The sequence below is a fragment of the Littorina saxatilis genome, linkage group LG6 (genome assembly GCF_037325665.1).
Source record: "Littorina saxatilis isolate snail1 linkage group LG6, US_GU_Lsax_2.0, whole genome shotgun sequence".
Lineage (NCBI taxonomy): Eukaryota > Metazoa > Mollusca > Gastropoda > Littorinimorpha > Littorinidae > Littorina > Littorina saxatilis.
Window position 1 is genome coordinate 41,876,424 of NC_090250.1, and position 17,620 is coordinate 41,894,043.

General features: G+C 41.0%; 1 protein-coding gene across 1 annotated transcript; it reads left to right on the forward strand.

The window, feature by feature from the left end:
- Window positions 1-812: 812 nt before the first annotated feature.
- Window positions 813-15,339, forward strand: LOC138969246 (acid-sensing ion channel 1A-like). Its single transcript, XM_070341992.1, has 9 exons — window positions 813-1,011; window positions 3,285-3,647; window positions 4,198-4,408; window positions 7,968-8,066; window positions 8,335-8,521; window positions 8,973-9,029; window positions 10,155-10,311; window positions 13,665-13,756; window positions 14,476-15,339. The coding sequence occupies exons 1-9, from the start codon at window positions 824-826 to the stop codon at window positions 14,670-14,672; spliced, it is 1,551 nt and encodes a 516-aa protein (XP_070198093.1). The 5' UTR covers window positions 813-823; the 3' UTR covers window positions 14,673-15,339.
- The last annotated feature ends 2,281 nt before the right edge of the window (window positions 15,340-17,620 follow it).

Consider the following 17,620-nt stretch of genomic DNA (forward strand, 5'->3'; position numbering starts at 1 on the left):
CTGGAAGAGTTTCCTGCTCCGATAAACATGGCGCTTACGGCTAAAAAAACCTCAGAAAAAATCAATTCTGCGTTCTTGATAGCAGTTTCGTCCAGACTGGACTCCAGCTTTTGCTTTCCTTATTTTTCTCTATCGTCCAAGCCCATAAAATCGAACAAGGCGAATTGCGTTTGGATTTCCCTCTTTCAGATGACTGAGATTGCCCCCCTTGGATCGTTCCGTGTCAAGGCCAGTTGTATTGGCCGTGTGTTCAAGATGGTCGAAGGGTTGCCATTTCTAGAACGAGGCAGCTCGTTTCCGGAAATGCGGCGCTTTGTTGGAAATCAAATGAGGTTTCGGGAAATCCCGATTATTCCAACTCTGCCCCGGATTCTTACTTTGCGCACAACAGGGATGTCATTTGTCTTTTTGAACTTATTAGGATTCGAAATTTTTAAATTGGTGATATTTAACACGACATTTGCAAACAAAATAACAACAACAATTTAAAATCCTGCTGCGAACAAATCCTTTCTTAACACAACACTGGGGAAAAAAACAGGTAGTTACGCAGTTATGGGTTTTTAAACATGTCACATATGGCGGTCATATTGGGAGGTTTTCATGGCAACGGCACATCAGATTTTGCTATCAGGTATATTTTTCTGATATATTTGGACCAAGAAAAAAAATGATTTGGCTAAAAAGCAAATTTTGTCCTCTTTAGACCCCGCGTCTCCCCTTTTAACTGTAAGAAGGTCTAACAATCGTGTTACCATTTAGCTCTGAAGACATCCATAATGGGTTGATTTTACTGTCTTTCCGCCAGAGAAGTATCCATGGAATGAGCCTTCGCAGAGGGGCGAGTGAGGACAGACTTCAGATGGCCGGAGGAGGCGATTTAGCCGACAGTAAAGTGGACACCAGCCAGGACAGTGGGCACTTGGTTGACCTGGTCAAACACTACAGAGAGACGGCCAGTGTGCATGGTGTCGCGCAAGTTGGAGACAAGCAGCTCTACAGTTTCAGGCGGTAAGTCACAAATTAAGTATCCACCTAACAAGCAAATTAACAAAATAACATATTATCATCATCATCATCATCATCATCATCATCGTCGTCGTCGTCATCATTGTCATCGTCATCGTCATCATTGTCGTCGTCGTCATCATTGTTGTTGTCGTTGTTTCCATCATCGTCCTTGTCCTCGTCCTCGTCCTCGTCGTAATGCAAAACACATGCAACAACAAGAACAAGAACAACAACAACAACAACAACAACAACAACAACAACAACAACAGACGTCTCCTTGATGATGGAGGTGATGAGGAGAAGGGTGAGAACGGTGGGAAAAACGTGTGACTTTCTTTTTTCAGATGTCTGTGGGTGTTTCTGATGATAGCCAAGCTAGGAATCCTCGCCACTTGTACCTAGGCTCTACTAATTTAATAATAATAATAATAATAATAATAATAACGGGCATTTATAAAGCGCCTTATCAGAAGTTCAAAGCGCGTGACAACAATACATGTATACAAAAATCATACAATCACTGTCAGATTCAAACAACACATTATGCACATCTCACATCCCCAGACTCTATACTAAGGAACTATCCGTAATGTTGTTGGAACAAGTGAGTTTTCAAATTGGACTTAAAAGATGAAATGGATGGAGAGTGACGTAATTGAAAGGGGAGTGAATTCCATAACTGAGGTCCATAATACGAAAACGTGCGGAAGCCATGAGCCTTGCGTTTAAAGCGACCTTGACGGAGAAGTCGAGCATCATCAGAAGAACGAACGGTGCGAGAGGGAGTGTAGAGGGAGACCAGTTCAGAAAGATAGGCAGGTGCTGATTCAGAGATGATATTGTAGCAGAAGCAGGCAGCTTCATACCTAATACGTTCAGATACAGGAAGCCAGTGAAGTTCTTTCATGAGAGGAGTGCAGGGTTGTCGATGCTGTGCTCTGAAAATGAGACGTGCAGCAGAGTGTTGTACTTTTTGCAAGGGTTGGAGAGTGGAGTCAGGGCAGCCTATGAGAAGGGAGTTGCAGTAATCTAATCTGGACAGAATGCAGGATGTAACGAGAGTTTTAGTGGCATCAGCAGTGAGAAATTTTCTTATGGAACCTATTCTTCTGATCTCAAAGTAACATGTCTGACAGACTTTTTTGATGTGTTGTTTCATTGAGAGGTGGGAGTCCATGATGAACCCAAGATTCCTAGCACTATCAGAGAGAGAAATGTCACTAGAACCTACTGTGATGGAGGCTGGAAGGGAAGTGGTCGAAGAGGAAGCTCCAGAGAAAAGAAGAAATTCAGTCTTGTCATCATTTAACTTGAGCATATTGTTTGTCATCCATGATTTAATATCTGAAGTGCAGTTTTGGAGAGTGTGCGTCACCGCTTGGATTTCTGTAGGCTTGCATGCTTTTTGGAGTTGTGTGTCGTCTGCAAAGAGGTAGTGATTGACTGCGTGTTGCTTGATGACGGCAGAGAGAGGAGTGGTGTATAGTACAAATAAAACTGGGCCTAGAACTGATCCCTGGGGAACGCCGAAACAGAGAGGAGATGGAGGAGATGAGAGATTATTGACAGACACATACTGACTACGGCCCTGTAGATATGAACTAAACCAGTGAAGAGCGGTAGAGTGAACGCCAAAAACAGATTCGAGACGAGAGAGCAGAACAGAGTGATCGATCGTGTCGAACGCAACTCACGCAAAACTCACATGCAAAATTCGCATGCAAACTCTCCTCTCTCTCTCTCTCTCAGCATACTTTTTCCAGAATTTTAGAAATGAATGGCAAGTTGGAAACAGGCCTATAGTTTTTCAACTGATTTTTATCCAGAGATGGTTTCTTGATCAAAGGTTTAACTACTGCAGTTTTCAAGTCCATTGGCACAGTGCCAGAAGTGAGAGAAGAGTTGATTATCTTGGTTATGATGGGAAGAAAAAGGTCAAGGTTTTCATAAAACAAGTTGGTGGGGATGGGGTCTAGCTCACAAGACTTTGGCACTGTGTTCTTCAAGATCTTCAAAACAAACTGCTCAGATACAGGAGTGAAGCTATCCAACAAAGAACCAGAGAATTGTGAAGCCGGAGGCGAAGCCATTGGTGGAGGAAAGCTATTTCTGATGGTTTCGATCTTCTCAGTGAAGTAGTCAGAAAATACAGTTGGCAGGTCCTTAGAGTCATGGGTGGTGGGGAGGCTGGAAACCGTCTGTTTGCCAAGCAGAGAATTGAAATTTTGAAAAATTTGAAAAATTTGACCTTCTTTGTGACTTTCTCACTTAAGATGTCTGTGGGTGTTCCTGATGATCGCCATGCTGGGCGGCCTCACCACGCTCATGTACCTCCACTTTAAGCGCTACGTGGAGTACCCCACAGTCACAGTCGTCCACGCGCACACAGCGGATACCGTGCCCTTCCCGGCAACCACCATCTGCAACCTCAACCAGTTCCACTCAACTCGGATTCCTAACGACCAACGGTTGAGAGACCTCCTGTACAAGATGAGCGACTTCGCGTACCTTCACGACTATATTGCGCAGCCGGGAGGATTGACCGTCAGCACCATGGAAACGGCGAAGGTGGAGACGGGGGAAGAGCTGAAGGCGTTTGCTCTCGACGCTGCACATAGGCTGAGTGACATGTTCAAGTGAGTCGATGTGTGCTTATTTTTTTGTGTGTGTGGTTTGTTCGAAACAGAAACAATGACAAATAGACTCTACCTCACAGCTGGCTCGACTTATATGTAATCTTGTGATGAATTGATATTCTAGAAAGCTTCCTAAGCTTTTACGACATCAATTCATTAGAAAAAAAATCCCACTGTTCACAAAGAGCACCCAGGCTGTTCATTTTTAGTATATGACCAAGTGGAAGGATGACCTTATCCCATATACAATCCTGGCCAGGTGAGCTGAAATGTTTTTACGCGCGGAATGGAGTGTTCGATCCTTATGTGATATAAGTTTTAAGTAAACCAAAGACATGAGAATGTTTAAAAAAAAAAGTTGTTATAAGTCCACTGATGTTCGGTCGTTTGCCGTAACAGAGAAGGGGACGTAATATAGACGTAACAAATACTAAGAAATAAAAGGACAAATAATCCGTCAGAGAAAAGAGGGTCGTAATATCAAGGGAGCCGTAAAACAGAGGGACCGTCCATGGAGGTACCACTGTATATGCCATTGGTATGTCAACAGATACTGTGTGTTCCGGACTCAAAAGATGCCATGCGAGGATTTGTTCAACGCTACGCTGACCGATATAGGTGTGTGCTTCACATTTAACGCCAACCAGGACATACCCAGGTTTAACTCCACCGACTCTGGTCCGGTCAGTGGTCTCAGGGTCATCCTCAACATCGAACAAGACTTCTACTACTTTTCCAGACACACCCAGTCTGGTTTAAAGGTTGGCGTGTGTGATAACATTATATTGCTGTTCATATAGACACGTGGGAGAATTCGGTGTTTGTGATTGGATAGTCGCACACAGTCCTATTTTGATCATCGGGCCTTATTTCCACGGAAGTTGCTCAATATTCCTTTATATTTACAAAAACAAACACAACGTGGTACCGGTTTCATCGCCGTGGATGAAGTGCTTGCAGACTGAGCGCAGTACTGACTTCCATTATTTGTCCAGACACACCCAGTGAATGTTCGTGATAGCATTAGATAATTTTTTCATAAGATGTACGCCTGTATGGTGTATTACATAGCGCAAGACTTCTCCTCTTTCTCCAGACAATCAGTCAGGACTGTATTTATCAGGTTGGTAAACCTGATAAGATTAGACGTTACGAATTGTGTACCTAAAACGCTTCCAATGACTAGAAAAAAGTATTACGTGGCATCCAGAAAATATACAAACCCAGATTGACGTTGTGTGCATATTAAGGGTGGTCTTACCAGTGTCGCTGTAAAAATAAGGGTGGTTACTTTGGTAAGATAGAAATTTTTTTTTTTTTTTTTAGTATTGAACAAACAACATTTCGACTGACATGTACATTACTTTAAATACTCGGAGTCAACGCTGTGCTGACTCTCTTCAGTGTCCGAACACCCCCATGTGTACACATGCGCACAAAAAAAGATCCTAAGCTCTCAGCGAAAATCTGAGGGCTTTGGAAACACGAAGACACACTAAATGCATCATCTCTTGTCTCTCATTATCATGATCGTACCTCGGTGTGTCTAAGAAGGCAGCCGATTTGGGAATGTTCGAGTCAAAAGTATCACACCATATCTTCAGCGTATTACCCAATATAGGCCAACTTTGAAAATAGTGCTATTTTTGTTGTTGTCAAAAGCTCTATTGAGAAATCAAACCGCTTTGGGACACCTTAGCTTGATGTTGTTGTTCTCTTTAAATATATTACTTGGGGCCCATCTACTTCTTGATATTTTGTTGTGTTTTTTGTTCTCGTTACATTTAGTCAAGTTTTGACTAATGTTTTAACATGGAGAGGGAATCGAGACGAGGGTCGTGGTGTATGTGTGTGTGTGTGTGTGTGTGTGTGTCTGTCTGTCTGTGTGTGTGTGTGTGTGTATGTAGAGCGATTCAGACTAAACTACTGGACCGATCTTTATGAAATTTGACACGAGAGTTTCTGGGAATGATATCCCCGGATATATTTTTATTTTTTTCGATAAATGTCTTTGATGACGTCATATCCGGCTTTTTGTAAAAGTTGAGGCGGCACTGTCACACCCTCATTTTTCAATCAAATTGATTGAAATTTTGGCCAAGCAATCTTCAACAAAGGCCAAACTTTGGTTTTGCATTTCAGTTTGGTGGCTTAAAAATTAATTAATGACTTTGGTCATTAAAAATCTGAAAACGATCCAAATTTACGTTCATCTTATTCTTCATCATTTTCTGATTCCAAAAACATATAAATATGTTATATTTGGATTAAAAACAAGCTCTGAAAATTAAAAATATAAAAATTATGATCAAAATTAAATTTCCGAAATCGTTTTAAAAACTATTTCATCTTATTCCTTGTCGGTTCCTGATTCCAAAAACAAATAGATATGATATGTTTGGATTAAAAACACGCTCAGAAAGTTAAAACGAACAGAGGCACAGTAAGCGTGAGCACTATGAAGCACAGCGCAACCGCTACCGCGCCAAACAGGCTCGTCACTTTCACTGCCTTTTGCACTAGCGGCGGACTACGTTCAGTTTCATTCTGTGAGTTCCACAGCTTGACTAAATGTAGTAATTTCGCCTTACGCGACTTGTTTTTTATTTGTTTTCGTTTTTGGTATTGACACAGATTGTGTTCGATAATGAAAACAAAGTTTTTCTTATTGTTTTTCTCTTTTTTTTTACATTTAGTCAAGTTTTGACTAAATGTTTTTACATAGAGGGGGAATCGAGACGAGGGTCATGGTGTATGTGTGTGTGTGTGTCTGTCTGTGCGTGTGTGTGTGTAGATGATGATGATGATGACGATGGAACTTTATTTTTCAAGGATAGAGGTTTAAGGCGACGCCTTTTCTTACAACCGGTCCTTACTTCTAATACAAATGTCTAATAAATGATAAAGAAGTAAAGCAACATGACAAATAAACAAATTAAACGAACGACCCAGCAAACAATCGACAAGTAAGCACAAAATAACAAAGTAAGCAACATACAAATCAAAAGCGAAACATGCAATATGTTAATTGAGGTTACACATGTAAAATGATCGACGGTCAAATTCACACGATACCAACGTTTACACTAATGCTTACAATGATTATATGGTGTAAATGAAGATGATGAAGATGATGAAGATGATGATGATGATGATTTGATGATGATAATGATGATGATGATGTTGATAATGATGATGGAAAATCGCAACACAAAGAGCGATTCAGACCAAACTACTGGACTGATCTTTATGAATTTTGACAGGAGAGTTCCTGGGAATGATATCCCCGAATGTTTTTTTTTCATTTATTTGATAAATACCTTTGATGACGTCATATCCGGCTTTTCATAGGCGGCACTGTCACTCCCTCATTTTTCAATCAAATTGATTGAAATTTTTGTAAAGCAATCTTCGACGAAGGCCGGACTTCGGTATTGCATTGCAGCTTCGTGGCTTAAAAATTAGTTAATGACTTTGGTCATTGAAAATTGTAATAATTTTTTCTCATATAAAATGATCCAAATTTACGTTCATCTTATTTTAAATTATTTCCTGATTCCAAAAACATATAAATATGTTATATTTGGATTAAAAACAAGCTCTGAAAACTAAAAATATAAAAATGATGATCAAAATTAAATTTCCGAAATCGATTTAAAACCAATTTCATCTTATTCCTTGTCGGTTCCTGATTCCCAAAAAATATAGATATGATATGTTTGGATTAAAAACACGCTCAGAAAGTTAAAACGAACAGAGGTACAGAAAAGCGTGCTGTGCAGCACAGCGAAACCACTCCCGCGCTGAACAGGCTCGTCAGTTTCACTCCGTTTTGCACAAGCGGCGGACTACGGTCATTGTGAAAAAATGCAGTGCGTTCAGTTTCATTCTGTGAGTTCCATAGCTTGACTAAATGTAGTAATTTTGCCTTACGCGACTTGTTTCTTTTTCTCTCTTCTTTTTTTTCTTCTTTTTTTCCCAAAAAGATTTGTCGCGTTGATCATATCCCGCCATGAAATTTCTGGCATGTTTATGTGAGGACTTACCATAAGTTTTAAACTTGTTGTACTCCTTTTAATGATGTTGTTATATTATCACGTGTGTGTTTATGAATAAAATACTGTTTAAATCAACTGGCCTAAAAGGACGTTACACCCAAATGGTCAGTCACTAATTAGCATAACTACTTCTACTGCTACAAACTCACGACTCTTGCTACTACCAACATCATCATAATTAACACACATGATGTTACTTATCCTGCTGCTACTAATACTATTATCGAGCTAAAAACAAAATGCTTTCTTTTAACGCTGACAGGTATTACTACACGAACCCGATGAAGCTCCACTGCTGATCAACCGTGGCTTTTTCGTCAGGCCTGGCACCTGCACTGATGTGGTTATCAGGAGGGAACAGGTGTGTGTGTGGATGTGTTTGTGTGTGTGTGTGTGTGTGTGTGTATGTGTGTTTATGTGTGTGTGTGTGTGTGTGAGTGTTACGTGCATGTGTGCGTGTGTGCGTTTGAGCGTGTGCGTGAGCGTTCGTGTGTGTATGTACGTGGGTTCGTGTGTGTATGTACGTGGGTGCGTGCGTGCATGCGTGCGTGTGTGTGTGTGAGTATGTGTGTGTGTGTACGTGTGTGTGTGTGTAGATTCTGAACATAATTCCCATACTTTCTTCACAGAGAACTAGCCTGGGCAAGCCGTACAAAGCATTTGGTGACACATATTGTTTGGACACGCGCAGTCCTGACTTCCGTTCCCCTTTGACTCGGTTCCGGAACTACAGCTACACGGAGCAGTCGTGCTGGAAGGATTGCTACACACATAGACTGGTGCAGCTGTGTGGATGCCGTCACTTCTTTGATCCTGGTAAGATCAGATGCATACTGTTGTCCATATACAGAAGCACACACACACGGGGAAACAGACAAACGCATGCACGCATGCAGGGAGGCACACACATACAGACACAGACAGACACACAGACACTCTCACACACACACCGACACACACCAACGTGCTTTTGAATAGTGTGAGCTTGTTCTCTTGTTATAATTTTGCCAAACCATTTTGGTTTTCTGAAGGTTCATGTGTGGTGCATGCGCTCGCGCGGGTATGTGGGTGTGTGAGTCTCAGTGTGTGTGGGTGTGTGAGTCTCAGTGTGTGTGCGTGTGTGGGTGAGTGTGTGTCGGCGCGCGCGCGCGTGTGTGTGTTTTCTTTTTTCCGTGGTATACAATTTGCTCTGTAGATGCAAAAGATTCATGGAGCAATTTGCAAGCACTGTTTTGTAACTTTGACAACCCTTTCGTCTTTTTTTCAGGTGATGACGAAATTTGCTCCATAGACGACCTCGAAACTTGCTACATTCCTAATGCCGGTACAATCCTCAGTAGATGGATAGGCAAGACATTTGTAAGAATATTGAAATAAAGACTGTTTCTATGAGAAAAGTTGATTTCGGTCTGATCGTGCCAATTTAATCAATCAATCAATCAATCAATCAATCAATCAATGAGTCTTATATCGCGCATAGTCCGTGGGTACAGTTCTAGGCGCTCTGCAGTGATGCCGTGTGAGATGAAATTTTATACGGCCAGTAGATTGCAGCCATGTCGGCGCATATTTACCTTTCACGGCCTTATTCCAAGTCACACGGGTATGGTAGACAATTATTAACTGTGCCTAAGCAATTTTGCCAGGAAAGACCCTTTGTCAATCGTGGGATCTTTAACGTGCACACCCAATGCAGTATACACGGGGGGTGGTTCGGACACCGAAGAGAGTCTGCACACAAAGTTGACTCTGTGAAATAAATTTCCGCCGAACCTGGGATCGAACTCGCGCTGACAGCGGCCAACTGAATACAAATCCAGCGCGCTACCAACTGAGCTATATCCCCGCCCCTTTAGTCTTATTTTCAAAACGTACTGGACAGATTGACGAGAAAAATGTGTCTTTGGTCAAAATTGATAGTAATTCTTTGATATTTTTTTTACTGTTTGGAAATCACACAGGCATACGGACAGACAGACACACAGATAGACATACATATAGACAGGCAGACAGACAGGCAGACAGCCAGCCAGAAAACCAGACAGCCAGGCACACACACACATACACACACACACGCTTCGTATGGTATTTTTATCTGTTGTCTTATTATTTGTTTTGTCTTTTAATGTGCACCACACTGAAATTTCTCTGTATGAGATAATAAAGTATTCGTATTCGTATTCGTATTCGTATTCACACATGCCATCACGCGAACACAAAAACCAGACAGACACACACACACACAGCACACACACACACACACACACGCACGCACGCACGCACGCACGCACGCACGCACACACACACACACACACACACACACACACACACACACACACACACACACACACAATTAGAAATTAGTTTCCATGTTGTTTTTATGTCTGTGTTTGGGTCTTTTCTTACTTTGATTTTCTCTAATCTCATAAGTACATAATTATTATTTCAGAGAAGATATCCATGGAGGAAGTGAAAGCATGCGACTGCAACCTGCCATGTTCCGAGGTCGCCTATGCTGCTTCCATGTCTTTCACCGACTTCGCCTCCAAGTTTGTCGTGAAGCACATGTTTAATTCTAACCTGCTAGCCGACATGGCCTATGTCAGGTGAGATCGGATCACCCAAAAAAGACGTTAGATAGGATACTAAACTTGGCCAAAAAATTATTGCAACAAATTTCAAACCCAAATTAAAGCATTAATCCCCGTGTCATTTCATTAAAACTGTATATGCCAGTTAAGACCGTTCACTTAACCTTCAGGATCACCTTTTGGATTAAATATGTCTTTTACAGGGATCACGTGACCGCCGCTCAAATAAGGGTACCCTCAAAATCGACCAGACAAAATCGGAAGAGCCGAATGAAAAATGGACAAAAAATCACAATAGGCAAAACTTTGCAACTTTGACATACGAGAAGAAAGTCAAACCAATTATCTACCCTGAATAGATTGTTTTGTTTTGCTACCTTGCGTATTTTGCGTGCTATGCTATTCCTACTGATGCAGGTGTCGATCGCAAGAGCGGTCAAAAAAGGGACTTTTTGCGTCATTTTTTAGGGGTATCATGACAAAAAAGTCTGCACTTTAGCAATGATTTGGTGGATTGCTTTGAAACTTTCGGAATATTTTACCAACATACTAGAGATACTTCGAGCGAAATTATGGATTGTTACATGTGTTTCAAGTGTTAAAATGTTATGCAATTTTTCGAAAGAAGTTTTTAATCTCGTCATAGGATTGTTCCCTTGGGTCCAAAAAATTCATGACTTTGCATGTCTTTGGAAAAATGATTGATACACACACTGCTAAAGTTTTATGTGCGTGTAAGCACTGACGCAAATTTGCTGAGCCTGTAAACATGGGACTGGGTGGCCGAGTGGTAACGCACTTGCGCTCGGAAGCGAGAGGTTGCGTGTTCAGGCCTGGGTCAGGCCGCAATTTTCTCCCCCCTTTCCTAACCTAGGTGGTGGGTTCAAGTGCTAGTCTTTCGGATGAGACGAAAAACCGAGGTCCCTTCGTGTACACTACATTGGGGTGTGCACGTTAAAGATCCCACGATTGACAAAAGGGTCTTTCCTGGCAAAATTGTATAGGCATAGATAAAAATGTCCATCAAATACCCGTGGGACTTGGAATAAAGTAAAAAAAATTCCATCTCACACGGCATTAAGTCTCAGGAAACATGAATACACGCATGCAGGAAAAAAATAAAAAATATGGGTAGCGCCGTATATTGTATGGCAGCTCGCTTTCCCCAGGGAGAAAGCAGCCCGAATTTCCATGAGGGTAACCTCACTGGACTATAAATCTTATCCAATCCAATCCAATCCAATCCAACACGCTACATATTCAAGCGATGATTCTGGTGCCACAGCGATGCCCAGCCAAGCGTGACCGCACCCAGCGATAACAGCTAAAAGCGCGAAACAGCGTGAACGTTCCATTTTTTTCTCACGTAAGTGTAGCCTATGCGATGCTAACTTTTGTCTGTCTGTGCGTGCGTGCGTGCGTGCGTGCGTGCGTGCGTGCGTATGTATGTGTGTATGTCTGTGGTAGAAACTTTAACATTTGAAGACGTCATATTACATTGACGTCACATTATGACGTACGAGGGTTAGACGTCACGCGATGGAATTACTGAAAGTCTCGGTGATTGTTATTTTGAGCGGGCCGAGACTATTTGGCAGTCGTGTCCATGTAAGTAGGCTACATGCAGACAGACAGATCTAGATCTAGTGTCTCGCTTTCTTGCACAGTTTCACCTATGCTCTTGCTGTGTGTGTGTGTGTGTGTGTGTGTGTGTGTGTGTGTGTGTGTGTGTGTGTGTGTGTGTGTGTGTGTGTGTGTGTGTGTGTGTGTGTACTGTGTGTACTGTGTGTGTGTATGTGTGACGGAGTGATTGAGTTTGTGTTACTGTTTGTCGATTTCTTACGTGAGCCTTGAAGGCTTCGCCTCTTGTTTCTCATGTGTTTGCATGACTAGCAAATTAACGCCAGCGGCTACACGCAAATGAAACTTAGACAGAATCTGTATCAATCATTTATCTGTAGATATACAAAGTCATAATTTTTTTTTTAATACAAGTGAACAATCCTATGACAAGTTTAACAACATTTTCCGAAACATTGCGTCACATCTGGATAAACAACCGTAACGATCCAAACTTTCGCACGAAGTATCTCTAGTATGTTGGTAAAATATTCCGAAAGTTTCAAAGAAATCCACCAAGTCATTGCTAAAATGTAGCGCTTTTTGACATGATACCCATAAAAATTGACGTAAAACGTTCCGTTTTTGACCGCTCTTGCGATCGACACCTGCATCAGTAGGAATAGCATAGCACGCGAAATACGCAAGGTAGCAAAACAAAACAATCTGTTCAGGGTAGATAATTGGTTTGACTTTCTTCTCGTATGTCAAAGTTGCAAAGATTTGCCTATTGTGATTTTTTGTCCATTTTTCATTCTGCTCTTCCATTTTTGTCTGGTCGATTTTGAGGGTACCCTTACTTGAGCGGCGGTCACGTGATCCCTGTAAAGGAAATATTTAATCTAAAAGGTGATCCTAAAGACTAAGTGAACGGTCTTAACTGGCATATACATTTTTAATGAAATGACACGGGGATTAATGCTTTAATTTGGGTTTGAAATTTGTTGCAATAATTTTTTGGCCAACTTTAGTTGATAGCCCGTGGAGGTTTTTCTCTGGGAAATTCGAGGTGATTTCTCAATGGGGAGAGCGTCATGGAGCTATCATATAGCACAGCGCTACCCACTTTTCGGGCCCCTTTTAACATTTAGACATAATCACTAAATGTTTTGCTGAGGGATCAGTGATCCAGACAGGCACATTATACTGGGTTGAGTAGTTCAGTCATTTAATATTTATTAGGAATATCAAGCCACGAATCAAAATTAATGTATTCTCTTAATTTTTATCGTTACTACTCCAGCTAAGTAACGGTACAAATATTTAAGAGAAACACATAGTATTAATTTTCTGTCTTTAAATCGTTTTCCTTGGAGTTCAAATCGACGTCAGATCCTCTGATTTCAAAGTAATGCGAATGGTGTATTTTGAAAATGCTTGTGATGTACGTACTAAACTTAGATAACCAATCTGTCGAAGCACTCTTTTTTTGTATCTACATGAACATATTTGGAAATGGCATTTGTAAATAAAATAACTTCAATCTCTTTAAAAAAAACTTCCTTGCAATCAAAATTGAAAAACATGACGCGCGTAACGTGGAACCCACTGGACACCAGGATTGTGGTGCACGAGAAAAATACCCCATCTGGGTGGAACCCAAGCGCTGAATCCGATTGGCAAAAATTGAGATTTATTTAAGATTTCAACCAATCCGACCAAGTATTTGGGCCCCACACAGTTAGGCACTTTCTTGTGCATACCACCCCAGCTCTGGAGAGCAACCAAGTTATCATTCACTGTTACAGGGAGAACATCATTGAGCTCAGAGTGTACTACGACACACTGACAGTAAGCGGCGTGCAGCAACAGCCAGAAATGAGTGTCATGGGAATCTTTGGTAAGAAAAGAAGTTGAGGGGGCACTGTGGCGACCGCAGTGACTGAAACCGTGCCTTAAAGAATTCTGAGTGTAGTCTGTACACTATTCTTTGCTGTTGGTTTTATTTACTTATTTACTTTTGTGTGTACCCCTTGTAGCAAGTTTTCTTATGACACTTAATCAAGAAACGTTAATCTAAATTTATTTAACGTAAAACTCAAATAACAATACAAAACATTCACAAGATCTTTTTCTTATGAGGTTTAAAGGTGAACATACCAGCATCTATCTGTCTTTGATTCTATTGAAAAAAAATACCATCGGTACATCTAGTAATACAAAGTTGAGTTGAGATGAGTTGAGCTATCATTCGTAAAAATGATATCTGATACTCTGGAGAGCAAAATCGTTTTTTCTGTCAAGCGAGACAACCTGGACCAGTGTGTTGTTCACTGCACATATTGTATGTTCACTCTTTAACAACGCCAAAGGTTGACAGGTAGGCTTATGTTCAAATAATTACCTCTCCAGCCTCAACCCCGATCCCTTTGTACAACGTTTATATAACCTCAAACATATTTCAGAAACAAGCTTTATCCTTTATATCATTAAAGCTAAAGCTAAATCTTCCTTTGTGTGCATAACTCTCACTTGCTTTTGTTGCACATAACATGTCCTACTCGTATGCATTAAAGAGCGCTCACGTCCCTTTTGTTTCTCACACCCTGTGTGTGTCAGGCGACATGGGCGGTCACATGGGTCTGTTCCTGGGAGCCAGCATCCTGTCGGTGACGGAGATCCTGGAGGTGATCCTGCTGGCCGTCTGCAGCTGCTGCCTGGGTCGCTGGTCAGCCATGCGGAACGCTGCTCACGTGCCCGGCAGGTCAGCAGAGCGGAACGACCACAAGGCTGACAGAGCTGATTCTGTCTTCTGATAGACTGAAGAACTGACTGGCTTTTTGCGTTTCACGTCCTTTTAAAACCAATTGGCCTGTATTAGGGTATTTATAATTATGCCCTGATGATAAGGTCCGATACTTTTGACTCGGACAAGTGCAACTTGACTGTCTAATCGACTTGCCGGCAGCTTGTCCCGCCTGCCCTGTCAAAGTATCGAGATGCGATGGTCATGATGTGAGACAGTGTCAGACGCTGATGCATGCGTGTGTTTGTCTTTTCCAAGCCATTGGATTTTCGCTGTGAGCTTGGGATCTTTATCGCGAGGAGAGTCTGAACAAAGTTGCGAAAACCGAATGCATAAAAGCGAATGTTTAACGTCATGGTTGGTACCCATGGCGGTAGTGGTATGTGACCAAGTGGAGGGTTGGTCTTATCCCATGTAAAAGCTAGATCTGATATGGTGAGCCCAACTGTTTACACGGGAAGGGGTGTGCCTTTAAGCAAGGAGCAAAGAGCATGTCTTAATGCCCTCGTCGAAAAGGCAACGCGACGGGCGTTAAATAATGTTGGTAAACTTAAATAAACTTGAGGTATTCGAAGATCAGGCTCTCCTAACGTGCTATCCAACAACCCGAACATTTTGCATATTCACTTGCAGTACTCAACATGGGAAGGCGAAGAAAATAGCGTCTGGATGCTTTACATATGGACTGCCATAGTTTACGACCTGTGTACAGAAATTAGGCCACATACATTTTGAGGAGGAGCTCTGGCTCTTCTGCAATGACACTTGTATTAAAACTCATCCCTCATATCGCCCATCCCCCCCTCCCCCCCCCCCCCCCGAAATGGCATGTGCCTGTGATCTCTCATTTTATGCGTGGCAAAATGATCGTTTTCAGCTATTTCAAGTCATAATCACATTTATTTTATTTTATGTTGACTGAATTCACTTGTGCATTAAATCCCAGAGTATCTTTACGGTTAGTAAATGCTGCCTTTGTGTGTCTTTTTATCCATGTAAGCTTGTTCCCTGAAAGGATGAAAGTGTTGAATATACTGTACATTTTTGGAAAATCATTGTTGTCCAAGTGGTTGTGATATCTATAAAAATGACTAATTTTACATTTGCGCAAATAATGTTTTGAAGCAGTGCTAATGCAGTTGCTTAGCCTTAGGTGGATGCTGGGTGGGTAAGTAGAGATTGTTGGGTTTCAGAGTATGGCAGAAGCAGACTCAAAATCGTGTGTACATTTTTGTGTTACAGATTTTTTTCACTTGGATATATTGTCCATTATTATATATTCAAGTAAAAAGACAGATTTACATCAATAACATGTTAAATAAGATTATCCGTTGCAACCATTGGTAAGGGCTCTGCTACCCCCCGCGGGTTAGGGGGAAGAATTTACCCGATGCTCCCCAGCATGTCGTAAGAGGCGACTAACGGATTCTGTTTCTCCTTTTACCCTTGTTAAGTGTTTTTTGTATAGAATATAGTCAATTTTTGTAAAGATTTTAGTCAAGCAGTATGTAAGAAATGTTAAGTCCTTTGTACTGGAAACTTGCATTCTCCCAGTAAGGTAATATATTGTACTACGTTGCAAGCCCCTGGAGCAATTTTTTGATTAGTGCTTTCGTGAACAAGAAACAATTAACAAGTGGCTCTATCCCATCTCTCCCCTTTCCCCGTCGCGATATAACCTTGAACGGTTCAAAACGACGTTAAAGACCAAATAAAGAAAGAAAGAAAGAAAGAAAGAAAGGGCTCTGCTGAAATGGATACAGCAAACACAATGACATTTAAGTGGTGAACATTAAATGTGCAATGTGAATAGTGTTATTAAATTTTATTCAATAATTCTTATTATAGCATCTACTTTTTACATTTAGTCAAGTTTTGACTAAATGTTTTAACATAGAGGGGGAATCGAGACGAGGGTCATGGTGTATGTATGTGTGTGTGTGTGTGTGTGTGTCTGTCTGTCTGTCTGTGTGTGTGTGTAGACCGATCTTTATGAAATTTTACATGAGAGTTCCTGGGAATGGTATCCCCGGATGTTTTTTTCTTTTTTTCGATAAATGTCTTTGATGACGTCATATCCGGCTTTTTGTAAAAGTTGAGGCGGCACTGTCACACCCTCATTTTTCAATCAAATTGATTGAAATTTTGGCCAAGCAATTTTCGACGAAGGCCGAACTTTGGTATTGCATTTCAGTTTGGTGGCTTAAAAATTAATTAATGACTTTTGGTCATTAAAAATCTGAAAATGGTAAAAAAAATATTGTTTTTATAAAACGATCCAAATTTACGTTCATCTTATTCTTCATCATTTTCTGATTCCAAAAACATATAAATATGTTATATTTGGATTAAAAACAAGCTCTGAAAATTAAAAATATAAAAATTATGATCAAAATTAAATTTCCGAAATCGTTTTAAAAACTATTTCATCTTATTCCTTGTCAGTTCCTGATTCCAAAACCATATAGATATGATATGTTTGGATTAAAAACACGCTCAGAAAGTTAAAACGAAGAGAGGTACAGTAAAGCGTGCTATGAAGCACAGCGCAACCGCTACCGCGTCAAACAGGCTCGTCACTTTCACTGCCTTTTGCACTGGCGGCGGACTACGTTCAGTTTCATTCTGTGAGTTCCACAGCTTGACTAAATGTAGTAATTTCGCCTTACGCGACTTGTTTTTTTTTTACAAAGTGAATGTACTTGTTTGTGTATTTTTCGCCCGTAAAAAGTGTGTAATTAATGGGCGTTTGCAAGTCTGCTTTATTGCATTGCACTTTACGTTGACAGTACATGCTGACTTTTTATTACATTTAATCAAGTTTTGACTAAATGTTTTAACATAGAGGGGGAATCGAGACGAGGGTGGTGGTGTGTGTGAGTGTGTGTGTGTGTGTGTGTGTGTGTGTGTGTGTGTGTGTGTGTGTGTAGAGCGATTCAGAGTAAACTACTGGACCGA